Source organism: Syngnathoides biaculeatus, chromosome 7 (genome assembly GCF_019802595.1).
Source record: "Syngnathoides biaculeatus isolate LvHL_M chromosome 7, ASM1980259v1, whole genome shotgun sequence".
Lineage (NCBI taxonomy): Eukaryota > Metazoa > Chordata > Actinopteri > Syngnathiformes > Syngnathidae > Syngnathoides > Syngnathoides biaculeatus.
Window position 1 is genome coordinate 10817060 of NC_084646.1, and position 16680 is coordinate 10833739.

General features: G+C 50.6%; 1 protein-coding gene across 3 annotated transcripts; it reads left to right on the top strand.

Moving 5' to 3' along the window:
* The first annotated feature begins 1317 nt into the window (after positions 1-1317).
* On the top strand, positions 1318-16027 carry cpeb2 (cytoplasmic polyadenylation element binding protein 2). Of its 3 annotated transcripts, XM_061825985.1 has the most exons (10): positions 1318-2486; positions 3949-4188; positions 8765-8855; positions 10843-10893; positions 11339-11362; positions 11912-12094; positions 13260-13468; positions 13805-13919; positions 13997-14178; positions 14852-16027. In XM_061825985.1, exons 1-10 carry the CDS (start codon positions 1833-1835, stop codon positions 15077-15079), a joined length of 1977 nt encoding a protein of 658 aa, XP_061681969.1. In that variant the 5' UTR covers positions 1318-1832; the 3' UTR covers positions 15080-16027. The 3 variants fall into 3 exon arrangements, with proteins under 3 accessions (XP_061681969.1, XP_061681971.1, XP_061681972.1); XM_061825987.1 differs by lacking the exon at positions 11339-11362 and having other exon boundaries at positions 1319-2486; XM_061825988.1 differs by lacking the exon at positions 3949-4188 and having other exon boundaries at positions 1321-2486.
* The last annotated feature ends 653 nt before the right edge of the window (positions 16028-16680 follow it).

Consider the following 16680-nt stretch of genomic DNA (forward strand, 5'->3'; position numbering starts at 1 on the left):
CGAAGTGGGTGTGAGGACTTTTGCAACCTCATCCCCTGTCATATCAGGCGCCCCACCTGTTAGGAGAATATGGACGGCGTTTTTGGAAGTGTTGTGTCATATTCTGTATGCGGCTGGAGCAGCTGGGAATTTCTTCCCCACCCCCACCCCCTCCCCCATCCACGCACCCGTGATGACCCCCCCCCCAAAAAAAAAAAAAAAAAAAAAAAAAACAAAACTATGAGCAGCCGGCAGCCGGCCCCATTTAGCCCTCCACCGGCAGCACCGGCTCATCACTGCCTCGCTGGACTGGCGGGTGGAACCGTCCCATCTGGAACCTTCTGGTGCAAATTTTTAGGGAAGGATAGTTGGCGGGGGGGGGGGGGGGTTCGCCCAACGTTCCAGGTGCTGCGAGAAGAGCAGATTTTGTTCGTCGCGGCAAGAAGTCATGAATCTCACCTGTACGTGAATCCATTTGCACCGTCCGCCAGAATCAGAATCCAAATCCGATTTGTTGCCCATTGAGGCCGAAACCGTCCCCAATATATGAGAGCCGTCTGCTCATCCACAAACGTGCAGTTTTCCCTGCAGAGTTCCTTCCTTCCCTTCCTCCCTTCTTCTCTCTCTCCCTCCTTTCCTTCATTCCTCCCCTCCCTCGATTCCTTCCTTCCTTCCTTCTTCTCTCTCTCCCTCCTTTCCTTCATTCCTCCCCTCCCCCCATTCCTTCCTTCTTTCCTTCCTTCTTCTCTCTCCGTCCCTTCATTCCTTTCTTCCTGCCTTCCTACCTTTTTGTCTGGCTCTCTCTCCCTCATTTCCTTCCTTCCTCCCCTCCCTCCCTCCCTTCCTTCCTACCTGCCTTCTTCTCTCTCCCTCCTTTCCTTCATTCCTCCCCTCCCTCGATTCCTTCCTTCCTTCCTTCTTCTCTCTCCCTCCTTTCCTTCATTCCTTTCTTCCTGCCTTGCTACCTTTTTGTCTCTCTCTCCCTCATTTCCTTCCTTCCTTCCTGCCTGCCTTCTTCTCTCTCTCCCTCCTTTCCTTCATTCCTTTCTTCCTGCCTTGCTACCTTTTTGTCTCTCTCTCCCTCATTTCCTTCCTTCCTTCCTGCCTGCCTTCTTCGCTCTCCCTCCCTCCCTCCCTTCCTTCCTTTCTTCCTGCCTTCCTACCTTTTTCTCTCCCTCGTTTCTTTCTTTCCTTGCATCCTTCCTTCTTTCCTTCCTTCCTTCCTTCCTTCCTTCCTTCCTTCCTCCCTTCCTTCCTTTCTCCCTTCCTTCTTCTCTCTCTCCCTCCTTTCTTTCGTTCCATTATTCCTTCCTTCCTTCCTTCCTTCCTCCCTTCCGTTTTTATTTTAATTTTTAATTTACCATCGCCTTATTTTTTTTTTTTTTTTTAAGGCGCGGGCCCCACGGCTGCACTTTCTGAATAACGAAGGGGGCAAAATGACGTAAATTCTGCGGCGCTTTTTTTGCAGGCGAGTCGGCGTCGAGTCGAGGCGCGCGCACCCGGGCGTGATGCGAGCGTGACGTCGGTTCCGTCTGAGACCTTTAATCCCTTTGCCGCAGCAGCCCAGGAGCGAGGAGGGGGGGGGTTGCCGGCGACGAGCAAGACCCCCCCACACACACCCCTCCCGAAAAAAAAAAAAAAAAAAAAAAAGAGCGCACTCGGTGTCTGAAAGCTCGCCATATCGACCCGAAGAAAAGCGGGAGCCGGTGCCGGTTCCGCTCAGCCCAGACCCCCCCCCCCCTTCTCCCATCTCCCGTTCTCTACCAGACACGCCCCCCCCCCCCCCTCCCCCCTCCCCCCGGCACATTGTCATCATTTAAAAAGCAAAACGAGGCGCATCGCTGCTGCAAAACATGCAGGATGAGCCCGCGGGGGTGACACGCCGTCCGACGCCGCCGTCCGCCGAAGAGGAGCCCGCAGCGCCGGCCCCGACCGTGCCGGCGGACCACGAACGGCGAGGCTTCCGTTCGACTCGGGCCGCCCGTGACCTTCAGCTCGGACAGCGGCACTCGGCGGCCTCTTCGTCGCCCTTCGAGCCGGCAGAGGAGGACGCCGATGCCGCGACACCGGCGCCGCTGCTTCCGACTTCCGTGAACCCGCTGCGTGGCTTCTCAATGGACGCTCCCGTGGCCCGCCGCGTCAACTGCGGCAATGACGGCGTGTTGTCCGGAGGTCTGGGCGCCGGCTTCCCGGAGATGCCGAGCGTCGGCGGCGGCGGCGGCTCGCCCTCGCCCTCGCCCTCGCCCTCCCTCCCGGGCTTCGGCACGCCTTGGTCGGTGTCGGTGCAGACGTGCAGCTCGCCGTCCCCTCCCGGTGCTCCCGCTCCACCTGCGCCCTGCCACCCCGCCGCGGACTTCTACGCGGGGGCGCCGGCGTCCTCCTGCGTCAGCGCGGCCTTCTTGCAGGGCTTCGGCGGGCCTTTCTCGCCGCAGATCCGCAGGTCGCCCACCGGGCCGCAGCTGCCCCACCTGCCGCCGCGGCAGAGGAGCAACTGCGGCCGACATCAGGTAAGCGCCGTCGCAGCATCTTCGCGGATTCACTTGGTCCCCCGCCACCCACGGGGGTTGCTAGTTATTTTTTCCGCGAAACACACTGCCGGTAGTATTTGCACTTATTTTGAGTGTCAAATCAATATATATATATATATATTTTTTTTTTTTAAAGATTATTTTCAATTGTTTGGTAACTCGTAAGCATCTTTTTAAATCCAGACAATGTCTAAATTCAGAGTTGCACCATGCTGTGGCTCAGAACTTGAGGTCAGCACAATTAACAGTTCGAAGAAGCAACTAGCGCGGCGACTGGTTAGCGTTAGCGTTGGTTCTTGGGACCGGGGTTCAAATCCCAGCCCCGCCTATGTGCAGTTTGCGTGTCCTCCGGTTTCCTCCCACATCCCGAAAACATGCGGCATTGATTGGACACTCTAAATTGCCCCTAGGTGTGATTGTGAGTGCGAACGGTTGTTTGTCTTTGTGTGCCCTGCGACCAGTACAGGGTGTACCCCGCCCGCTGACACCCTCGTGGGGATAAGCGGCTCAGAGGATGGCTCGGCAGAGAAGGTCTCCAACGGCCCCCTGTGCACGGAGCCTTGAGCCTTTTGCAGGTCCCCACTTACGACGGACCCGATTTTGGGCTTTCCCAACTTTTCAGGGTCACCAAACGAGGACATTTCACCAGATTGTGGCCAAATGTTTTGCGTCGGATTTCATTCGTCTGTATTCCTACGCAGGGGCCAAGATGCCAGATGTGAGGCGTACCTTTATCACCGAGTTTCATGTAACGAGTTCGCTATTTTGGCATCATATCAAATTCTGAATGTTTTGGAGGTGGTCGGAGAGTTTACAACGAGTGTGCTGGAGCGCTAAATCTTTTCTTAAAGATTATCCGACAAACTTGTTGCCAACTAGGAGCTGATAAATGACAAATATGATCCATCATTGTATCACTACGTCAACAGTAGATTACGGCACAGTGAGAATATACACGGCGTATTATTTACTACACGGTGGCTCAGCTGGTAAAGCGTTGGCCTCCCAGTTCTGAGGTCCCGGGTTTGATGTTCTCCCCGGGTGGCTTTTCTCCGGTTTCCTCCCACATCCCAAAAACATGCGACATTAATTGGACGCTCTAAATTGCCCCGTCGACCAGTTCGGGATAGACCCTTGTGAGGATAAGCGGCAAAGAAAAATTGGATATAAATGGATATTACTTACCACCGAGCAACATTGAAATCTCTTTTTTTTTGAATTCTTCTTGCTTGGATTCGAGTAGATTTTGCATTTTGTTGGATTCCCACTCAGTGCTGCTTTTTGTATTTGTCGGTCGGTTGTGATTCATTTGAGCGGTTAGAATGTTGCTGCTGTGACTCGGAGGATGAATAGAGTGTCACCGTATGGAACGGAACCCGATCCGTATCATAGCACATGTTCACGTTTTTCAATTGCGGTCCGGTGACCCCTTCGCCCGCAGCCCGCGACGAAGCCGCCGTCACCCTGGGGCGCCCACCGCGGCAACGGCTGGAGCTCGGGAGGCGGGCCCTGGGGCCGGGACCACCGCAGGGGGGCGGGCGCCTCCTCCCCCCTCAAGAAGGCCTTCCAGGGCGGGGTCATCGGGCCGCCCAAGTTCCCCCGCTCGGCCGGCGCCTCGCCGGGGCCCAAGTCGTGGCCGGACGACAACGTTTTCCGCGCGGACGCCGCGGCGTCGCTGCAGGTACGATTCCGCCCGTCTCCTCTCCCGCCCAACTTTGAGCCAGGGCGAATGTCCGTCGAAAGGAAGACAAACGCAGGCAAATATTTGCGACGCGCCCGTGACAAAGATGGCGTCCACGGTGAACATTCGCTTCCCAGTCCGTCCGTCCGTCTCGCAGTTCTCTGAATACAACAATTCCAAAGCCGTGTCTGACGCTGAAAAAAAATAATAATCTGGTGGCGTCAGTTGAGGAGCTTCTTTTATTCAGGCCTTGGCCTTGTGCAGTAGAAAAAGTTGCTTTGCTGCTAATTTGTGGCAATTATTCAAATATTGTTACTTTTACAGCAGAGCACAGTTGATATTGTTGTATAATATAGTAAAAATGTTTTTTTTGAATCAGAAGTCCTCAAATTTTGCAGTGGGCATACATTTGTGTTTTGTTTTTTTTCATCTTCCCGAACTGTGAAAAGCGAGGAAAGTGTTGCTGCTGCTTGGCTAAAAATAATAATCACCGCTATTTGAAGTGATATTGAATCATATTTCTTCATTGCTCTCAAAACGTACAATATTTATGGAACTACTGCTACTACTCATTTGAACAAATTTCTCTCATGATTTCAAGGGTTGACATATTTCCAAATGAAATCCATCTGACGCTCAGCACGCACGTGCACGATGCTGGCGTACCTTTCAGCCTGCCTTCTTCTTCTTCCTTTCCTTTCGGCTTGTCCCGTCGGGGCCGACCGAATTCACCAAATTCGCAGCTGGACCGGCCAAGGTCTCGACATCCGGAAGTCTCGCGGACACGCCCTCGTCCGCCCGACTGGCAAACGCGCTTGCGTCAAAATCAGGATGCGGCACTTTCTGTGTACCCCGCTGCAAAAATAGTTTGTCTTATGTTTACCATGAATAACTTGTTGGAAAACCAAAGTTTTTGATCACGTTTCCCTTCGTTTCATTTGAGATGCGAGCACGGTCAGTGAACGGGTTCCGTTCGTAACTGGAGGTACGACTGCACTTTAAAATATGCAGTACATGGTTACATCAGCCGGTAAAGCGTTGGCCTCACAGTTCTGAGGTCGCGGGTTCAATCCCGGCCCCGCCTGTGTGGCTTTTCTCCGGGTGGGCAGTCCAGTTTCCTCCCACATCCCAAAAACACGCGAGATTAACTGGACACTCGAAATTGCCCCGTCGGTGTGATTGTGAGTGCCACAGTTTTCTCTTTGTGCCCTGCGATTGGCTGGCGACCGGTTCAGGGTGTGCCCCGCCTCCTGCCCGTTGACAGCTGGGATAGGCTCCGGCACTCCTGCGACCCTTGTGAGGATAATGTCGTTAAAGACCGACCACTGCTGCAAGATCGGATTATTGGTGACAGGAGTACCACGAAGCGCCATCCGCCAAGTTTCCTGTTCCAGGAAACGGCGGATGGCGCTGATGCTTCATTTCCATAAACACTGTCACATCGGGAATTGTTCGCATTCCAAGACGTTCGCCTTCCTTCCTATCTGCTTTGCGTTCGGCAGCCGGTGACGGCTCTCCGCTTTGCGCGGAGCTGTTATTGGATCGCATTTAGGCTGAAAGGACGCTCGGGCAAAGGAACCCCCCCCCCCACCACCAAAACCACCTCCACCCCACCCGTAAAAAAAAAAACCTCGGCGGATAAGACGCAGGTCCCAGTGCGTTTCCGTTCCATTGGATGACGCCAAAAAAAGAGCTCGATTGTTTTCAACTCCTGTGAGCAAAGATGTCAGAAGAAAAAGTCCAAAATGAAGCCAGTTTTCAGCTTTCTGAAAATAATATTTAACAAAACTTACAGCAGGGATGGGAATGGCAAAGAATGTAGCCAATCACACACATTTGAAAAATCTGCGGATGTGGTCAGTCATGCCCGCAGATATAAAATTATGGTGTGTGTTCTGTTTGTAACTTGTGTTGACTGGTGCCGGTAGTGTACTAAATAGATGGAAAGAATACTTTGAGAAGTTGATGAATGAAGAAAATGAGAGAGAAGGAAGAGTTGAAGAGGCAAGAGTGAAGGACCAGGAAGTGGAAATGATTACTAAGGGGGAAGTCAGAAAGGCACTACAAAGGATGAAAACTGGAAAGGCAGTTGGTCCTGATGACATACCGGTAGAGGTATGGAAGCAATTTGGAGAGATGGCTGTGGAGTTTTTGACCAACTTATTCAACAGAATACTAGCGGGCGAAAAGATGCCTGAAGAATGGCGGAAAAGTTTTCTAGTTCCCATTTTTAAGAACAAAGGGGATGTTCAGAGCTGTGGGAACTATAGAGGAATAAAGTTGATGAGCCACACAATGAAGTTATGGGAAAGAGTAGTGGAGGCTAGACTCAGGACAGAAGTAAGTATCTGCGAGCAACAGTATGGTTTCATGCCTAGAAAGAGTACCACAGATGCATTATTTGCCTTGAGGATGCTCGTGGAAAAGTACAGAGAAGGTCAGAAGGAGCTACATTGCGTCTTTGTGGATCTAGAGAAAGCCTATGACAGAGTACCAAGAGAGGAACTGTGGTACTGCATGCGTAAGTCTGGTGTGGCAGAGAAGTATGTTAAAATAGTACAGGACATGTATGATGGCAGCAGAACAATGGTGAGGTGTGCCTTAGGTGTGACAGAGGAATTTAAGGTGGAGGTGGGACTGCATCAGGGATCAGCTCTGAGCCCCTTCCTGTTTGCAGTGGTAATGGATAGGCTGACAGATGAGGTTGGACTGGAATCCCCTTGGACCATGATGTTCGCAGATGATATTGTCATATGCAGTGAAAGCAGGGAGCATGCAGAGGAACAATTGGAAAGATGGAGACATGCACTGGAAAGGAGAGGAATGAAGATTAGCCGAAGTAAAACAGAATATATGTGCGTGAATGAGAAAAGTGGAGGGGGAAGAGTGAGGCTACAGGGAGAAGAGATAGCGAGGGTGGACGACTTCAAATACTTGGGGTCAACAATACGGAGCAATGGAGAGTGTGGTCAGGAAGTGAAGAAACGGGTCCAAGCAGGTTGGAACAGCTGGCGAAAGGTGTCTGGTGTGTTATGTGACAGAAGAGTGTCTGCTAGGATGAAGGGCAAAGTTTACAAAACAGCGGTGAGGGCGGCCATGATGTACGGATTAGAGACGAGAGGTGGCACTGAAGAAACGACAGGAAGCAGAAATGAAGATGTTGAGGTTCTCGCTCGGAGTGAGCAGCTCAGATAGGATTAGAAATGAGCTCATTCGAGGGACGGCCAAAGCTGGATGTTTTGGAGACAAGATTCGAGAGCGCAGACTTCGATGGTTTGGACATGTTCAGAGGCGAGAGAGTGAGTATATTAGTAGAAGGATGCTGAGGATGGAGCTCCCAGGCAAAAGAGCGAGAGGAAGACCAAAGAGAAGGTTTATGGATGTGGTGAGGGAAGACATGAGGGCAGTTGGGGTTAGAGAGGAAGATGCAGGAGATAGGCTAAGATGGCAAAAGATGACACGCTGTGGCGACCCCTAACGGGACAAGCCGAAAGGAAAAGAAGAAGAAGAAGAAGTTCTGTTTGTAACTATGAGTGTACCCCTTTAAGAGCAGAGGGGGGCGGTGTCAGGTAAACTAGGAAGTAGAAGTAGGCTGAACCCCAGCTCGTTGTTAGAGACCGTGTGCTTCCAGGTTAAAAAAAAAAAACAAAAAACACATCAGGCTGTGGTTCTCCGCGCTGGATCGGTTTTCACGCGCGCTGAGAGTGTGCGACAAGTCCGCAACCGCGCAGTGGCGCAGCTTAGTGGGAACATCGGTCAAGATTACACAAAATAAGTGACGCCTTTCAATATCTAAGGATTTCTACTCGTAAGAAAATTTTACGGATGTGATTTTTCGTGCTCGACTGTGCAGTTTTGCGATGCGATGGCGCTCGAGCGCGTAACGCGCCCCTCAAATCACAGTGACTGGAGTAGCGATGTCGACAATGGAATCGGACTCGATCGAAGTTGGATGTGTTCACTCCCGCAGCGGCACGGACGCCCATCTCGCGCCTATCTGCCAAAATACGGACGCCCCGTCTGAGCCGCCAAGGCGCAGTTTTGCTAAGAGAGCGCAAATGATGGTCTGGGAACAGTCGTTACCGATAAGGAGCCACCTTGCACCTGTCAGCATCTGAAAAGTCGAATGGCAGTCGGGAAACTGGGAGAGTCCAAGTCATGGACTAGAGTGGGGATTTTCTTGGCCTGTGTCAAATTTGACCCGGAACGTTCTACGGGGGCACGGACCGTACGTGAGGTCGACCAGGATGACTGATCGGCGTGCCCCGGCTATTCGAGGGCCGATTCCGTGTCAAGACAAAGCATGAAGTCCTCGTGATAGCTGGTCTACACCAGAATAGTCGCGTGGTGAGGTTCTTACTGGACTCCCGCTTCTGGTTTCCACTCCTGGACTCTCCTAGTTGGAAATTGTGCGTGTACAGCACTGGCGACCGTACCTCGCCCACCCCAACACTCAATAAATACGGAAAGAATGTTAATCCCGGCCAAGCCAAATACTGCACAGGCTTTATTATTATTATTATTATTGCCGGGACAAATTGTGATGATTTTTGTCCCCCCGACCCGGTGCTTCCAGGACCGCTCGAGGATGTACGAGAGTCTCAACATGCATTCGCTGGAGACCTCTCTGATTGACATCATGCGAGCCGAGCAGGATACCCTGAAAGGTGAACGCCGCCGACCCACCCGTGTGGAGAACGCGAGGCCTCCTGTAGTAGTTGCGTCGTGTTTCTGCCCCCAGCTTATTTCCCACCCCACCCCCCGCTGAGAGCTTCATTTGCGCAGATCCCCGGCTGGGCATTTATAGCACCACGCGGTGACTAAAACCGTAAAATTCACAAGCGAGCAGATGCAAGTTTGCCAGGGATCCGATCAGTGGTTCCTCCGCATATTCGCCGTTCGGTGTTCGTGAAATCCCCTTTCTGCGGATTTTGCGGTGGGGGAGCGTATCCAAACCTGTTTAATCGTTCATACAATTTGCTAGCGTGTTTGTTGGTATGCTAGCTAACACTATCAATGATGCGGCGCTATGTGTCGGGGAGTAACTACTGTAGTTCAATGTAACTAGATGATGTCATTTAATTACGAAATGTAACATTCCTGGCAGAAAAATGTGATCTGGACGTGCCATCTATTAGTTTGTCTGAGATTTTGAAAAGGTTTGCTTTCGAAGACACGAAAGAACTTGCGAACAGTTTCATCTTGATAATGTCGGACTTTTAACGGTACATTCAGTTGTCCGGGTTCCCGCGTGAAGCGATGTCATCGAAATTGTGCACATTTGTCATTACCGGCGTTGCTTAACTCGCGATGGCACCTCAGGCCAATCAATAAAGAGTCTCCAATTAATGCATATTTCTGGGACGTGGGAGGAAACCGGAAAAGTCCAGTGTTATTTCCAGAACCCCCCACCCCAGCCCATCTGAAATTCCAAGAATAGGGCCCCCCCCTTTTCTCCTCGGCCATCTTGCTGCCCTAACTTGGGACTTTCTACCGCCGTGCCAAACTGAAGCGAACCGTACTGCTCGATGGAAATGATTCATTTGCGCATTCCCCGCGCACGTCGATTTTACGTGTAATCCCGCTAAGAAATGTACTAAACATAACATCCCCGGTGGTGGTCATAATAGCCCCCCCCACCCTCACCCCCGACCCCCATCTTTGTTGTTGCCGCCGCAGCAGCAGATGGAGACGACAAGGCCTGAGCGCAGAGTGAAGGCTAACGCGCGATGCTAATTTTAGACGGCGTGGCCCTTTAACACGCTGCGTTTGACAGCCAGCGGGGCGAGCAAGCCGAGGAGAAGAAGGCGAAGGAGGCGTGTTGCTATTTTTAGCCGCTCCCAAACGCACAAGTCAGTACCTTGATATGGTGCAGCCAGCTTCGTGTGAAATTTTCAAAATAAAGCTGCTTTGGCCGGGTCGTCCCTTGTAGAACAAAGCAGTAGGTCAACGTTTCCCGTCCGGCATTCGCTCGTTGCTCCAACAGCTGTCCGGAACTGTTTAGGCTAAGCTAGCCAACTAATTAGGCGAGTGGTTCTTCGGTTGGACACCTATAAAAGAGATAATACGACAACCTTAGCACAAACCTGTTCTTTCAAATATAATTCATATTTGTTTGTTTGTTTGTTTGTTTGTTTTTTGCCATCACAGAAAGCAAGTAAAGCGAGGTACTTTTTAATGACCAGAAAGTAGCTAACAAGGTGCGCGAACAGTGCGAGCAGGAAGCGTACTTGCCCAAAATACTTCGTGGTCAACAAACCAAAGTCCAAAACTCTTTTGGGGAGCGGTTGTCAAGGCCCTCAAAAATGGTGGAATTCGCCATTATTAAAGATGCATTTGCATTTTCCAAAGCAAAGCTAGTTTCTTAGCTCTTGCTAGCTAGCAGATGTAGCGAGTCAAAAGGAAAACACAAGACGTAGACTGCATTTTCGCTCGGTCAAGGTTTTTTGTCCTCACTATTGCTGTGGAGCCACTGTGTTGAAGTGAGTTGAGGAGTTTCATTTCGACATAAGTGGTGCTTCGCATGAATTACTCGCTGAGTTCTCCGTCCTAACCCTTCCTAAATTGCTGTGCTAATTTTCACTTGGCTAGCTAGCTCACAATGTTGCTGCGCAACGTGACGGAGTATGTTTGGTTTTTTTTTTTTTTGTCCAGGCCGTATTGGATGCTTGAACCCGGCCGCAGACGGGCTCCTCACGCTCAACGGTAATTATCTCTCCACGTCGTTACGGAGTTCGCTTCCAGCGACGCCTCCGCAATAATTCAGCAGCGCAAATGTTTCTTCTCTCGCATGCGGGATTCGGGGTCCCACTCGTGGTCCGCGAAGAATGGCTGAATTCAAACTGTCCTTCATTTTCCGTTAATATTTTTTTTTAATCCAGCACATTTCTTCAGTAAAGTTCAATTTTAAGTACAATACGTTTACATTTATTCGTTCAGAAGTGTTTGTAAGGTCCAAAGTTAGGGCTAGTATGTTTTTATTATTATTATTATTTAAGCAGTCCCCCCCACCCACACACAGACAGTATTTAAGCACAGTGTTAGTGTAATAATGTCTTTCATTCATATTAAATGTACTTGTTCGGAATTAGACCGTATGTACGTTTTTAGCGCTAAAAAGCTGAACCTCGTTTTCTACATTTGCATGCAGCAAGGAGCTATGGGAGACGTCGAGGTAAACCTTCACTTCGTTTTTATCCGGCCTTTTGTTTTCAAAATGTGGCCAATTTTCAACCCGCTGTGCTTTTGTTTTTGCCCAATTTGGATTCAGAGACTCAGCAGCCCGCCACGAACGCCGGATTAACGTTCGTTGACCTCATAGAAAATGAGGCCGTTTGGTCGATGCTATTTTTGTCCATTCACGCAAATAATCAATGCAATTTACATCATGCCGTTTTTTGTTTTTATAGATAGATGAACCCCAAATTGGACATTTTTTTGCTCCTCTGTTTCTACATGTGCCGATTTGATTGAATGCTTGTTTAAAAAAAAAAAAAAAAAAAGTCATCCGTGGTGTGCCGGCGTGTTGTTTTTGTGTTCTTGTTGTCGTGGTCGGTACCGCCGCGGGCACGCTTGATGTCGTTGGAAGTCGCGAGGACGGCGGCTTTGTCCTTTCCGGCTTTACATTTCAAATGGATTGTGGCCGAATCCTCGTGGGCGTGACGGCGTTTGACCTCGACGCGTGGTCGGGCCTCACCTGCTGTCGACCGATCCGCTCTCCCAGGGCGCTCGTCTCTGTTCCCCGTCGACGACAATCTCCTGGACGGCGGACCGGGGATTCCGGGGGCGCCGGGGGTCCCGGGGGTCCTGGGCCCGGCCGGCTGCTTCTCGCATCAGAACGGCGAGCGCGTGGAACGCTTCTCGCGCAAGGTGTTTGTGGGCGGGCTGCCACCTGACATCGATGAAGGTGAGGACGACGAGCCTTGATCGGGTTTTCGGAGACGCTGATTGTCAGTGTGGTGTGCAGGCTCCCTCTAGTGGGAGACTGAATCATACCTGCGTACAGTTCAGTTGTATTTAATGTTTCAATTCAATACCTTTGCATTTGAACATTAAGTATGTTTTTTTTTTTCTCCATATTTATCTAGGTACAATTCATGAGTAATCTTTATTGAATCACTTGAAACGATTTTTTTTTTTGTTCCGTCTGATCCTAACCATTGGGTTGAAGCTAATTATACCCACCGTCGCGAACCAACGGTGCGGGGCTGGACCCAAATGCAGGACTCCGAGGCGAGGGCATGATGTTAGGCGTGGTTCAGTTGAGGAACAGGGTCATACACGATGTTAGCAGTCCGAGAGGGAAGAGGTACAGAAACGCTAGGCTAGGCGGAATCCAAAAGAGGTCCGATGACGAGGAGACAAACTATGAACTAGGACTTGACACTGTGACAAGGATAGCTCAAGACTCCGCTATTTTAAGTGGTGGAGAATCCTACTGTCAGTGAATGCAACTCAGTAAGTCAGGGCAACGAACTGGCAAATGCCTGATGCGAAAGAGCTGTGACCGTTGACAGGTGTCAGAGATGGCGGTGGCCGGGTCACGCCCCTCTTGGCCGTGGTCCTTTCTTGCTCGTGACAGACGCGTCGTGAACTCAATCCTGACCTGAACCAGCGATTACCTGAGAACTAACAGATTTAGATTCGGTTACTTCTGCTACTAGGGTCAAAGTGATCACCCAAGAACAAACCAATCAATCTGAGAGATGGCCCGGAAGCTGCACGATGTACACGTACCGACTGTTTGTATCTGGCAACTATTAACCAACTGCAAAACGTCTGGTGCGGATCGTTACTGCGCAGGATCACACCAAAAACATGCTTGGTTTGCGTGTTGCTTGGTTGATATTTGGGTACAGGTTTTGGCTTATGGGGTGTGGTTGTTGGGTTTGTGTTTTGGTTGGGTGGTTCCCTTGGATTTTGTGTTGTTAGGTAGTGTTCATCATCCCGAGTGAACCAGAGAACTGGAATGCCCACATAGACATAAAAAGAAGCGGCGATCACTCGAGGGTTCCCGGTTTCCGGGAATACTGACGAAAAGGCCATCTTACTTATTCGCACTTCTCCTGCAGATGAAATAACGTCCAGCTTCCGCCGCTTCGGCCACCTGGTGGTGGACTGGCCTCACAAAGCCGAGAGCAAGTCCTACTTTCCGCCCAAAGGATACGCCTTCCTGCTTTTCCAGGACGAGACGTCGGTGCAGGCCCTGATTGAAGCCTGCATGGAGGAGGACGGAAAGTTGTACCTGCGCGTCTCCAGCCCCACCATCAAGGACAAACCCGTGAGTCCGACGGCTCTCAAAGGGAAGACTTCTGGAAATGTTCTCGGTTACGCCCGTGGGGAATCTGGAAACTTTCATTCGCAAACCGGACTACTTGAACGGATAAATGTAAATATTTTGTTGCCCCAAAATACCCCCGGGGATGAGAAAGACGAGTTTATACGTCCATGGGAGTAAAGGGATGGATTCCAGTTGACGAAGTGACTAAATTGAGAGGCGACTTCAAATTTTGTGAATTCCGGTTCATTCCCGTTTATGATGATACATTTCTGTGGGAAGTTTCATTCGTAAAGAATTGCTGAAATGAAAGGGATCTGAAAGTAGTTTCCTCTGCAGGTGCAAATCCGCCCGTGGAACCTGAGCGACAGCGACTTTGTGATGGACGGATCTCAGCCCCTGGACCCGCGCAAGACCATATTTGTGGGGGGCGTCCCTCGACCCCTGAGAGCGGGTAACGGCCGGCGTCTGGTCTCTTCTGCACCGGGACCTTCGGGATCGATAACTCCGATCGTCTGCCTTCCCGTCTAGTCGAGCTGGCCACGATCATGGACCGCCTCTACGGCGGCGTCTGCTACGCCGGGATCGACACCGACCCGGAGCTCAAGTACCCCAAGGGGGCGGGACGGGTGGCCTTCTCCAATCAGCAGAGCTACATCGCCGCCATCAGCGCCCGATTTGTGCAACTGCAGCACGGCGACATCGACAAGCGGGTACGAGGTTTACATCCCCTCCGCCGCCGATTTTCGCCATGCGACTTTGGTGGAGTGTGCGCTCATGGAACCAATGAAACGCCCAAGTCGAGTCATCAACGGAGTATCGATTACGACGGGAACGTAGGACGGGATATGGGGCCGTTTATTCCTCCTGTCTGGATAACCGGGGAATCGGCGACCAATTGGGGAAAATTTTGAGGAAACTGTAGACCCCAGCCCCCCCCCACGCCCCCCCGCACACTCGTGCTCCGCCACCTACAAATTCAACTGTATTTTATGTTTTGAAAATACATATTTTGTTTGGAGTCGCTGATGGCGTAGTGGTACAGACGCCCGCCTTTGGTGCGGACAGCGTGGGGTCGATCTGCCCTCCGACTTGACCGGCGACCAGTTCAGGGTGTACTCCGTCTTTCGCTCGAAGCTAGCTGGGATAGGCTCCGGCTTTCCGCAACCCTTGTGAGGATAAGAGGCTTGGATAACGGCGAATTTTTTTTGTTTTGGTTTTTTTCGTGGGGGTTGCGATAAGGAATCCCGAAAACGCAAATTAGCAGTTCAGACAATTTTTATTCAATAATTTCTGCTGGTTTTAGGAAATGTGTGAAAGCGTCTTGCCCCCATTTTCCCGTTTCTGGTTTGAAATTGGTGCTCGGCCTTGCGGCCCCCCCTGCAGGTGGAGGTGAAGCCGTACGTACTGGACGACCAGCTGTGCGACGAGTGCCAGGGCGCCCGCTGCGGCGGCAAGTTCGCGCCCTTCTTCTGCGCCAACGTCACCTGCCTGCAGTACTATTGCGAGTTCTGCTGGGCCAACATCCACTCGCGCGCCGGCCGCGAGTTCCACAAGCCGCTGGTCAAGGAGGGCGCCGACCGCCCGCGCCAGATCCACTTCCGCTGGAACTAGGGACGCGTGGCGCCAAAACCGGGTTGTCCGAGCTCCGGCCCGGGTGGCAGTTGTGGCTCGCCGCCATCGTATACTTGAATTGGAAACAAAAATCCAAGCCGTGAATACGTCACAAAAGCAAACGACTCTTTTTCAAAGCTCGTAGGGCCGTCGATGCAGTTTCCAAAAATTAAATAATAATAATTCCAATGAAGCGGTTGAACGCGAACTTTCCTTCTGCCTTTGCGCCGAAGCGTTTAGGGCAAACCACTTCGGCTCGTTACCGTCAAAGAAGGAAACGGTCGACAATTTCGGACAATTTCAGGCTTTGAGGCGGAGTTTCACGCTACTTCTCAGTTTTTCCACCCTTCGAATTGGTTGAGAACGCATGAAAAAAGCAGACCATGAAAATCAGTCGGACGTTTGTGGGAAAAAAAAAAAAAAAACGTACTTGAATGTACAAATTTTCACGGCACCGATGGATTAATTTGAAGATGGACGTCAAAGTCTCCCTGGCATCTTTGGAATTTTCTGTATACGTGCGGCCCTCGGCAGAAAAAGTTTGCACACCCTGCCCCCTGCACCAAACGCATCGCCAACCACTCGAGAAAGCGGCCAAATTCGTCTCCACCGCACATCTCAGGCTCTTTTTTTGCGCTACTTGCATCTTTTCTCCGAAGAGAACAAGAAGTTTGATACGTTTTGGGAGATTCTTATTTTTGTACCTGAGACGAAAAGAAGAAGAAATGGGAACGTTTGCACCAAAGGTAGCGAACGGTCGCGGGGAGCAGAAGATTTCCGAGCGTTTGCCCGCAAATGTGCGACGTCCCAGTCGTGACGTGGGAATTTCTCCACATTTGCCTTTCGCATACAGTCAAGACAGACGGGCGCGAAATTTACGGCTCCGCTCGGTCCACCTTCAGTTTCCGCGTCAGTGCCGTTTATACCTTTTTTTTTTTTTTTTTTTTTTTTTTTTTTAAAAAAAGACAAGAAAAACTGTGACCATTTTTTTTTTTTTTTTTTTTTTTTTTAAAAGGTAAAACAAGCGCATCACGATTTTCCACGAAATTATACCTCAGAATCTGCTCGTTGTAGTCAACATTTATACGCAACAAGCTATCTTCGGAAACGTCGCTGCTATCAAGAAAATGACCAGTGCGCTAATTGTGGAGGACAAATCCCGTAATTTCCGGCCTACGCAGCGCACCGGATTATAAACCTAACCCAGTACATTTGTAAAGGAAATACCATTTGGTACATACATAAGCCGTACCTGTGTGAAAGCCGCGAGTGCCCACATTGAAACACGAGATATTTGCAAAGAAAGACTGTACACAGAGGGAGATTTCAAAGTTTTAATACCTTAGCTTAGCTTAATGTAGCAACAACACGGTAGTGCTAACAGAGCCGGAAAGAAACAAAAAAACAACACATACCTAAATCACTGAGACGCGGCAGTAACGGCAGAAACGCGCTAGCGTGCCGCTAAAGCTAGCACCGCGCTAACAAGGCCAATTAAAATGAAAAAAAAAAAAACGTAGCGGTAAAAATCACTGAGACGGGGCAGCAACACGCTAACACGGCGTTAATACGGCCAGTTTAAAAAGAAAAAGCAGACTGGT

Coding starts and splice junctions, on each gene's coding strand:
- cpeb2 (XM_061825985.1), top strand. CDS start 1,833: ATGCAGGATGAGCCCGCGGGGGTGACACGCCGTCCGACGCCGCCGTCC. Junction 2,487..3,948: donor GCAACTGCGGCCGACATCAG/GTAAGCGCCGTC, acceptor CTTCGCCCGCAG/CCCGCGACGAAGCCGCCGTC. Junction 13,920..13,996: donor CCCTCGACCCCTGAGAGCGG/GTAACGGCCGGC, acceptor CTTCCCGTCTAG/TCGAGCTGGCCACGATCATG.